General features: G+C 37.2%; 1 protein-coding gene across 1 annotated transcript; it reads right to left on the reverse strand.

Annotated features, from left to right (window-relative positions):
- Positions 1 to 4,873: 4,873 nt before the first annotated feature.
- Positions 4,874 to 6,054, reverse strand: AGTR2 (angiotensin II receptor type 2; the record flags this gene model as incomplete). The annotated part of the gene is made up of 1 exon (XM_082864179.1): positions 4,874 to 6,054. The coding sequence occupies exon 1, from the start codon at positions 5,960 to 5,962 to the stop codon at positions 4,874 to 4,876; it is 1,089 nt and encodes a 362-aa protein (XP_082720305.1). The 5' UTR covers positions 5,963 to 6,054.
- Between the last annotated feature and the right edge of the window lie 5,337 nt (positions 6,055 to 11,391).

Below are 11,391 nucleotides of genomic sequence, written 5' to 3' on the forward strand. Positions count from 1 at the left end.
TTCAAAGGGGAGGAAGGCAATTTATATGGAGATGGAAAAGCAAATGTTTGGTAAATAAATGTATGCTATGCCAGGCAGAGACAGTGAGAGACAGAGAGGAATTGTAACAAACAGACTTTGCTAGGTTCCTCCCTGTCTACACACCTAGTTCATAGTATAATTATCTATGGTAATATCTCCCTTCCTGGAACAGGTCCTATATCTACATTCTTTAGGCATTTAGGGGGAAGGTCAGAGTTTGTTTCTGAGTTTTTTGTGCCTTGATTGTTCTCAGCTCAAAATAACCCGCATGCCAAAGAGACATTTTGAGGTGGCAAGTTTTGCTCCCCTACGCTGGTATGGCATGTTCCTCCTCCTGGATTTCTGTTGATCCCTCCTGGCTCCATGAAGATGCCAAAACAAATAAAGATGTGTTTGAGACCTTGTCTACCGTGGCATGCATCATATATAGGTGAGTGTAACACTGGAAGAAGCAGCTTCCCTTTTCTTTCTCTTACACTCTATCAGATGGCTTGTGTAGATCACTTGGAAATTCCTTAATGTGTACAGGAGTCTGTACCAGTCTGAACTGGTACCAGTCAGTTTGGAACAGTCTGAACCATCTGTTCTTATGTGGACCAACTGATATATAATGTAGCAAAAACAGCAGCAGAAAGTGGGCGAGAAGTCTTATCAGATTTTCTAATATTTTCTCCCACTGGGCAATAGTAACTGGGTTTGATCTCTTGGATTGTTTAAAGCCCTGAAGATTTGGGACTTATCATAGGAAAGGAAGACCCAACAAGGGAAGAAACAATATTTTCCAGTAAACCAGTTGGGAGTTTGGGATCAAAATATTTTAAATATTAAGAAAAATGTACCACAGGATGATGAAGGATATATCCATTAGATAATAGATGAAAAAAGAAAGAAATATGGATATGGATAAAGAGATTATATATATATATATATATATAAAATATACATATATATATAGTATCCATATATATATTCACACAGTATACACAGTATCTATCTATCTACCTATCTATGTCTATATTTATATTTATAATTTTACCTCATACAACTAACAGTCATTATGTCTGTGGCTAATTTTTATCCATACAGTTAAATTTTTCAACAAGAGAGTATTGATTCTTAATAAGAAATACATATAAATTATTTTTAATTTTAAAAAGAATGCTCTCTTCCTAGAAGAAAGTATTTCAAAAAGAAAGATTTCTCATTCTGAGGATGTTAACCCTTTGTAGATATGTTTGTGCAAGTGAGAGTCAATGTTTAGAAGGCTATTCAACTCAGCTGTAGGCCACTGGTTTTTTGCAGGAAAAGTGATTATGTTTTGTGATAGCATATGGATTTCTGTTATTTTATGTGAATCATCATTGTTGATGTAATTCATCTAGGAGTTAACAAAATAATTAAGTGCTACATTTTCCTTATTATCTCAATCCATTCTTGCTTCAGTCACCTCATGTGGTTAACTCAGCTTGTCAAGTTTGGATTTTTCTTTTGTTGATATGTCAGGCCAGCAAACAGTTTCCCACTCTCAGATCCCTGTGGATTAAAAAAAAAAGAAAAGTCAAAATAGAATGTGCTTTCCTTTAGATTGTCCTCTCATTTTGCTACAGACCTCAAAAGATCAGAAAAAAAAAAAGGGATTTTTCCCAAACATTTTATTTAGCAGATCTAATTTAGGGATATAAAATGTAACAATAATTAATATTTGGCTTTCCATAATAAAAATATATATGTTTTGCAAATTGTGAGAGATCAATTTCTCTGGTAATCCTGTATAATCTTATTTCACAGAGCTGGCATTTGTGTCAACAATTTTGTTCCTCAAAAGAAATGTTTGAGGTGTCAGTCTTGCTTTGTGTATGGGGGTAGAGGGGGCAGCAGTGGGGGCAGGGGGTAGTGGTTACTTCATGTGGTTCTATAGAGCATGGAGCACAAGAAAAGGGCAGTGGAGAACCAGGAGGAAAGCCTCATCAATTTGCCTCCTCTCTTTTTCTCCATACGTGCAAATATACCACCTGTCCAGTGCTCTAGTATTGCCGTGGTCAGGGACATACAAGCAGTGTGGTCTGGGGGGAAAGTTGAAGGACTGAGCAAGACTGTCTCTGAAATATCTGCTTGGTAGCCTAAGATTCATTTAAACTACTAAATACCTCTATTAGGATTACCCAGATCATTGGTCAGAGGCAAACATAAAGATGAATAGGGACTCACTTGTGCCTCAGTATCCTTATATGTAAAATGAGAATAATTGAGTCGTTGTGGGAATAAAATGGGATAATAAAATACTTACAGTAGTATATATCATATAGTGCTCACAGAATCGTAGCTATTATTGTTATTATTATGTGGTTCTTGGGCGTTATGTGGGTGAGGTGAATAAAGGTGGAACCATGGAAAGGAAAGGGGATTAGGTAATACCTGGAAATGATACAAACAAAATGAGAAGAAGACAGTTTCATTTGCTATCTGAGAAACTTACCTGAAGTTTACATTTTCAAAGAAAAAAGAGGACATTTATACCTTTGTATACTCCTGCAATCAGAGTTCACATGTTTGTGTACCATCTTCTTAATGACATTTCTTCTTAGTCCCAGGAAAGACCACTGGAGTCCAAGCCTCAGAGAATTACTTAGGGCTCAAAACTGGGCACCTAAGGAAGTGGAGGCCAGGCTTAAAATCCCAAGAACTAGAGAAATAATTCTCTTCATTAAGGGAACTCCCAGGGGAGGGAGGTTTGTATTATAATTAGTATAATCATTGTTATCCTGGTAGAGGAACTGACATGAACTAATGTTGGAAGCTGAGTAGGTGTTCGTCAGTTGAATGAGAGACCCTGAGGGCGGGGTGGTTGGAGGGGTGTTCAGGAAGAGAGAGTTGTGTGAGCCAAAGCAGACAGGTGTGAGCGAGCATTAGGCTTGAAAAAAAGCAGTTTAAGTCCTTTTGTGATGCTTGAACACAGAATGCAAGAGAGAGATGGAAAAGAGAAAAAAAGCCAGCGAGGCAGGGAAGAATCAGATTTCCGGTGGTCTTGTAGACTGTAACAAGAAATCTGGATTTTCCTTTCATAATTAACAAGGTTTTATGGCTGAAGACTCAAGAGCGGGAGACTAGAAGAGTATAGCAAGAAGCCAGATAAGGAATGATGGGGGCTGAAACTAAGAAATATCAGTGGGGACTGTAAGGAAGATAAGGATACAAGAGAAGGTAAGAATCCATAAGTGGAGGTAGTTACAATAAAAACGTAAAGCACACATGATCTTCCAATTAAAGATTTTATTTAATGAGATGTTTTACAAAATTCTTTAAAATATGAAGTCATGTTTGCTTATACATTTAGCTATTTGTTTTTATTGATAATAATAGATTACATGAAATTAGGACTTTCCCAGAAAGTGGAGCCAGAGTATTTTTGGATCTATAGCCCTGGAATCCGGCAAAGACACCAAGCTTCTGTAACTTTATTTCTACCTCAGAGGTCAGTATTGGTCTAGGAAGGTCCTAGATAACCTGATATAATATGGGGCTGGTGCAGAATGAAATCTCTAACTTCTAAAATTAAGATGAATACTCTAAGTTAACTCTAGGTACCTCACTCAGTTTCAGGCACTCCTCAAACTTTGGAGTTCTAATAGTGTTGAAAGGAGATCTATGGACCAGTGATTGGTATAGAAGAGTTCCGCAGAATTCTATAAATTCTGGAACAAGCAGTATCCATAGGTATAGGTTAAGTCTACCCCATGGTCTATATTTTCAAAGCCACATTGCATTGCCCTGACAGGTTTGTTGTGTGACACCAAACGTGTCATTTGCTGGATCTCTTTGTCCTCCTTGGGTGTCAAAATTCCATTTTGACATAATATTTTCCCATGCCCATTAAGGGTTTATTCCAAAGTAAAGAGTTAAATAAGCCACCCAGATATTTTGGGAAGCAACCCAGAACAAAAGCATCAATAATAAAACTCAAGTCAACTTCCTATATATCAAAGCACCACATCCCAAAGGTCAAGGATGTAAAAAATGACCTTTACATTTTATACACTAAACACTGTTTAGTTATTTTCAAAAAATTATCAGAGAACATAGAAACCTTCAAACAGTAGTTAGATAGAAAATGGATAGAAAGTTTAAAAAGTGTTTATTCAGACTTTAGTGAACAAATATTTGTTTATTGCAAATCTATGTTATTATACATTTTACTTCCTATAACTCTAAATAAAAGCTAAAATGTAGGAGTACATGTGATCTAATCTATATTCCTAACCCTACTCAATAAGTAGCTATACCTTAAATACAAACTTATGCTCAAGCGAAATATAAAAGGATTATTATTTATAATATAAAGTAGAAGGCATATGCCTAGAGCCTGAATAACTGGTACCAATCTATTGTAGTACACTGCACTTAGAAGTGCTCATTTATTTTAGCGTAATGTCTTGTAAATAGTGCAGTGAGTTAAAAGACCAGCCTTGGTTCAAGAGGAAAGCTTGATGAAAATGGATCTAAGAACCAATAAAAACTCCAGCATATCTCAAGGAGAAATCTGAAACTCCAAATCATCATTCATAACTTCCTATTAATTATAATTGGAGATAAATTCCCAGTTACTTCTCAGTTATGGGTACATCTCCCCAGTGACAGTCTAGTGCAGATAGACCAGAAAAACAAAAAGGTGGGCAATTCTTGAAAGTCACTGGAGGATAAAACTTAGAGTTACATTTGGTTTCCTGTTCTAGAAGAGTGAGAGAAGATTACATGAAGGGGAAGAACTTGTTATTTTACTAAAGCCGTTAAAAGATAATTCAGGGAGATCTCAAACCAAGTAACCATGTTGATAACATGCATTCCACTCTCATGTTTAAGACACAAAGGTCTCCATTTCTCTAAGGGAACTGCTTTTTCGGCATGACACGCTCTCTCTCTTGCCTTGGAGCCAAGTAATCGGAACCCTAAACACACGGCGGAGCTTCTGTTGGAACCGGTTTCCAACAAAACAATACAAAAAGGGATTAATGCAGCTGTTGGTGAATCCCAGGAGGATGGCAAAAGGAAGTGCCAGGTCAATGACTGCTATAACTTCACAGCTATTAATGACACCCATCCAGGCCAGAGCATCCAGGAAGGTCAGAACATGGAAGGGAAGCCAACAGATGATGAACGCCAGAACAACAGCAGCTGCCATCTTCAGGACTTGGTCACGAGTTATTCTGTTCTTCCCATAGCTATTGGTCTTCAGTAGGTGTTTTCTGATTCCAAAATAGCATGTTGCTATGAATATTAAAGGGATAATAAAACCAAGGATATTTTTCATTAAGGCAATCCCAGCTGACCATTGGGCATACTTCTCAGGTGGGAAAGCCATAATGCAAGCATTCACTCCTAAATATTCAATTGTTCTGACATCTCGGAAGTAAAATGTTGGCAATGAGGACAGACAGGCCATACACCAAACAAGTGGAACTATATAAGATGCTTGCCAGGGATTTCTTCTTTGAGACAGAAAGGGGTAGATGACAGATTGGTACCTATCAACACTCATGCACGTGATAAAAAAAATGCTTGCAAACATGTTCAGGGTCAGGAAAGAACCAAAAACTTTACACATTACAGGTCCAAAGAGCCAGTCATATCTGTAAGAATAATAGGTTGCCCAGAGAGGAAGAGTAGCCAAAAGCAGTAAGTCAGCCACAGCCAGGTTGAAGATGTAAATGCTGGAAACCTTTTTAGGACCCTTTTGACAACAAAACAGTGTAACCACGATAGTATTGACAAGAAATCCAACCACAAAAATAATGTAGTAGAGAATAGGAATTGCATCTAAATGCTTATCTGATGGCTTATGGGAGCAGTTAAAGGTAGACTCATTGCCAGAAATGTTCACAAGTCCGACGTGAAGACTGCTGGTAATGTTTTTGCTGATGGTGGCAAGGGTGAAGTTGTCCTTCATATTGACTGAAATGTCAGCAGCTCCTAATTCTTACACCTTCTGGGGAAAAAAAAACAACAGAAAAACCCAACAAAAACCTCTCAGAGCACATACAGAATTTAGGACATCATCACGTCATTAGCATTTTAAAAGTTTGTTGAAAGCAAAAAATGGTGGATGGTTATAGACAATATTGGGAAACGGAAGCATGTCTTATGAAATAAGAATGGATTTTACTTCTTGAAGAAGAAAAGAGAGTTTTCTCAATAATACCAAGAAGCATCAAGACTGAAAATTCTGAACAAAACTACATTTTGCCCATCTTTTCTATTATGTTGTGAAAAGGTTTAAAGAAAATTAATATTTCAAAAGGTTAGCCAGAGTAGGAAACGCGTGAAACAAGAAGGAACTAAGAAATAAGACAAGTTAGCATTTCAAAAACACTTGAGCACATATCTCACTCTATATACTTTCTAGAAACCACACTGCTGCCTGCTATTGCGTAGAGAAATGCCTTATTCAAGTAACTAATTATATACAAATCATTCCAGCAATGGAAAATATAAGTAACATAAACTATGGAAAAAATAAGTAAGTGTACAAAAGATTGAAAGAGAATATGCAAAAAGGAACATATTGGGATGGGGGATTATGGTTGGTTTTTGCTGATTAAAAATAATTCCTTTAGTTCTACTTTTCCATTGTTTTCACAATAATAATATAATTACGAGGTAGATATGGAATATGTGCGTATTTTTAAAAGCCCCCATCACATTTTAATAGAGACTATTACTTTTACATATAGATACTTAAGTTTAATCCATTTAAAAGAAAATCTATTTTCTTTTTCAATTAGGAAAAGAAAAAGAAAAAAATAGCCAAATCTGATTTAGGGTCAAATAGAAAAAGTTATATTGCTCAATGAAATAAGAATTGAATATCAATGATTAATCATGATATAATTGTATCATTTTTTCCTTTGCTATTTTAGTTTAACACAACTAAGTAGTAACAGTGCTACTTGGCTCTCAAATGTTATGATCAATATTCAGGGTTTTGTGATACTGTTAGTTTTAGTAGCAACTTTATTTTAAAACAAAAGAAAATTAGCTGAAGATAAACACAGTAAAGGAACAGCTATTCCTTTAGATAGTTTCAAAACACAGATAAATAAACTACTCAGTGAAAATGTAATCAGCAAAGAATCTCCTAATAAACAGCAAACTTACAATTTTTGTCTAAAGCTTATTCTTTCGTAATCTTGACCTAACAAATTAACATGAAAGAATCTAAAATAAACCCACTTGAAGACTTACTGGTTGTTGGAGTTTAAAGCTTAGTTATCATAAATCAGCTTGCCTAGTTCCTAAGTGCACCCCTGTAAGAGAAACAGCAGTTAAATAATTTAGGAGTTTTGCAAAATAGTGTTAAAATACAGGAAAAAGGAAAAGTTCATCCATAAAAAATATTTTCATTTAATGTATGTTCTACTTTCCAAACAGAGTATATATAAATTGTGCAGACCTACCTTAAAAATTCAGGCTGAAAATGCTTTTAATTCTGTGCTTATTCGTTCCCTTAGACTCGGGGACGTAATAGCACCAGATCTCTGGTTTCCTTCTTATATGTTCGGTCTGTCCACTGGGAGCCTTCAACCTACATAATTCTAGGGCTGACTTATGAACACTTGCCAGTTTTCCAGAGTTTTTTTTTTTTTTTTTGGCTGCAAAACATTAATCTGAAATTCTCACTGTCTCCAATCATAACAGCTCATTCAAATAAATCTCAAACAAAAAAATGAAGTTTCCACAAATGTGTTAGAGAATTTTGAAGTCAGTGGCTTACTTTAAAAGAAGAATATAATTATTTGCAGAATTTTCTCTTTCTTTTACCCTGATACTGGCATTCTAAAATGAGTTAAGGAGTGGAGACTAGGGAATTTATTCTAGTAGTAGAATCTTTGTCCATCAGCATCTTTCGCAACCTTCATTAATTTTTGAAAAATTTACCCCTGCTTATTAAAGAACAGCAGCAACTTTACTTGAAGTCTAAAATTTCTCTCTTGCTTTAAGCAATTTTTGTTGGCTTGTTGCTGGAGAGGTGGTGATAGTAGGGATATAATTCTCATGTCTTCTAAAAGAAGTATTAACATGTAGCATCTCCTTTCATGGGTCCCTGTCATATTTGCGGTTTAAGTACAAAGCACACAGGGTGAGAAGGATTAGGCAGCTACTGCAGCCTAGATCACTGTTGTTTTTCTTTTTGTGGGAGTGGGGGTGATTAGCCTTACACAATAACTCTAGTAGAAGCAGGAGTGTTAAAAAGAAGAAAGTTAAGTATATAAGAAGTGATAAGAAGTGATAATACCAGCTGACAATAAACGCCATGTGCCAAATACCGTGCCAAGTGCTTTTTGCTCGATACTTTAATGGAGGGGCAATATAGCACACTGGTATGGACATGGCCTCTGGGTTCCAATTGCCTGGTTCACAAGCTCAGCTATACCACTTGCTAATTCCATGACCGTGGCCAAGTTACTTTCCTTCTTCATGTCTTAGTTTTCTCATCTGAGAAATGGGGATGATGTTAATTACCTGCATCATGGAGTTATGAAAATTAAATGAGCTTATATATTTAAAGTGCTTAAAACCGTGCCTAGTACATGGTAGATGCTATTATAGGCTATTAATATTACCTCCATTTTAAAAATCAGGAAACTAGGGCTCACAGAGCTTAAGTAAGTTTTCTGAAGTCACATAGCTATTAAATGAGAACATTGGAATTCAAACTAAGGCACTCTAAAGTCAGAGCTGACGCTCTTAACCTCCACACTACAGGAGGGAGCATTAGCTGGTCCTTTAATCTCACCCTTTGTCCTAGCAAAGAGAAAACATGCAACATTTACAAAAAGTCCCTGCTGACCATTCATAAGCTGTTGCAGAGCATTAAAGAAGGGAGAAAGAGTTTGAAGATTGTTATGTGGTAGAAAATATTCTTCTTCATTTTATTCCCAAAATGGAGACCACAGGTAGGTGAAATGTGTGACTAGTTTACTACAGTGAGTACAGAAAATCAGAGAACCCAGGACACTTACATGGGTATAAAGGATTCCAGTTATTTCTACTGATCATATTTTTCTGAGAGCAGTAAGAGTGCACCTACCCGGGCTGCAGGCTGCAGGCTGCAGGCTGCAGGTGGAGGACGAGGGCAGGCAGGCTCTGAGGAAGTAGCTGGGGACCTAAGTAACGGTCTGGCAGAAGGAGCGCAACAAAGAAGGGAGGGTGGGTGACGGAAGACACAATTACAAATGACATGATACAAAACAGATGGCTTTTGACATTTGTCTGTTTCTCCGTTCATCTTGAAGTCAATCCTGTAGTGCACAGGCAGATGAGACCAGCAAGAAGAGGTCACCATTGCCTGAAAAATATAGTAGGATTCAAAGGTTTGCACAATACCATTTCACTGTTTCTTTCGGTAGACTGAACATTAAGCAAATGCTCCTAATATACAGACACAGCATTTTATGAAATCTCAAAATATTTGCTTCCTATGCTCTGGACAGATTCAGGTTGAGACTCTGTCCAAATGATGGAAAACTGATGTTTGGGAAACAAATGAGCGGGCACATATGGTTATCGGCAGGAGAGTTGAAATGGGAACTGGTTTCACTCTTTGTTTAAGCCTGGTTTCTCCCTCTATTTTGAATGTTTGTTTTTACCACGTACAGGGGAATTTTCCAGGCCAGAGCCTCCTGAGTGGTCACGATGGGTCAGATTCCCACCCTGCTCTATTTCTAGCCCCCTCTCATGCCCCTTTTAAAGAAATAGCCAGGAGGTGAGCTATAAACTTTTGAGAACAAACTGCAGGCTCGCCTCTGGGAGCCTTAGCCTTGAACACCCCCGAGGAGCAGGGGACCTTGTCTAGAGATTTTGTCCTTCATTACAGTAAGTTCTGACGTAAATAAAGTTTAAAGAGGCACACATTTCCCAGAAGATTAAGAGGACATTTACTCTGTTTCTTTATAATCTTAGGAGTAAAAATTTTCACCGGTCGAAGAAAAACTATGTAACTGCAGGGAAATAAGGGAAAAAAAGCAAAACAAGAAAAAAGGAAAAGCAAAGGAATATTGACACCACTTGAAGTGAGAAATATAGCATATTATTGATTCAGTAAAGAACTCCAAGTTGAGCCAACAATGTAAATACACTTTAGAATCAAATAAATGTCAGTCATGGGAAGCAGTACAACACAAAAAAATTCACTCTCCTGGGGGCAGAGGGTAATTTTTCTGCTGGAAGATTGACTTTAAAAGCCCCAGGTCATTTGAATAAATTATGCAGCTCTTCAGGACAAGTGCAGCTTGGCTAGCAGAAGTAAACAATGGTAAATCATATTGAATTAATTTTTTTCTAGTGAATACCTTTTATTTATTGTGAGATTACTTAACGCTAAGTTTTAAAAAAAAAAGATGCTCTTGAGAGGAATTTCTCCTCTGCTAAAAATCTCAGGAAAAATCTTATTTGTCCCTCTTGCCCCGACTTACACTGTTTTTTTTTTTTTTTGGCAGCACTGCCCGGCATGTGGGATCTTAGTTCCCTGAACCCGCACTCCCTGCCTTGGAAGCTCGGAGTCTTAACCACTGGAAGTCCCCAGATGAGGTTTTGAAGGAGAAAAGAAACTATTAAATGCAAAAGTCTGGATATACATGCCCTAGTTATAAAGGTGAGGATTAGAGGTGCAGATCATGAAATGATTAAATGTATATCGACCTTCCTTTTTAGTTTATTTTTCAGTCACCTCTCTGAGTTCCTGTCCAGAACAGTAGCATCTCCACTCTTCCCAACTTCAACACACACACACACACACACACAAGTACCACCACCACCCCCCATTACCCACATACATACTTAACACTAATCTTTTTTCAATTCAGTTACCATAGGGAAGCCTTACTTGAATTGCCACTGGACTTTTCCAAACCTGGGGATCCCTGAAAGGAGGAGAGTGAAGAGGATTGCCTTGTTGATATGTCCTTGCAGATTATTTTTGTGTCTCACTTTAGATTCCAATACAATGAGAACAAGAATGTCAGGATGAAAACAAGTGAGAAAAAACAATAAGGACTTCTAATCAGAAATAACAATTAGATTGACCATTTTGTAGAAACCAGCCTAAAAATTCAGTCAAATGGCCAATATGAGTGATTGTTTGTATCAAATTAACTGAGTGCCTAGGCATCACATAGAGAGTGAGTGAGAGGACTATTAAATCAGTTAACAAGTGGAATCCATGCAGTGAAATGAATGGATGTCTGACTTAGTACATTCCTGAGACTGGTTGCTTCCAGCTGAATCTGGTCCCAAAAACATAAGGAGGAGGAAGAGTTCCAATTTCCCTTTACCCCAAAGGCATTTGCAGGCCTGAGCATCGTGTTCAGAGCAGGATCT

The sequence above is a fragment of the Leucopleurus acutus genome, assembly GCF_964270905.1.
Source record: "Leucopleurus acutus genome assembly, chromosome: X".
Taxonomy (NCBI): Eukaryota; Metazoa; Chordata; class Mammalia; order Artiodactyla; family Delphinidae; genus Leucopleurus; species Leucopleurus acutus.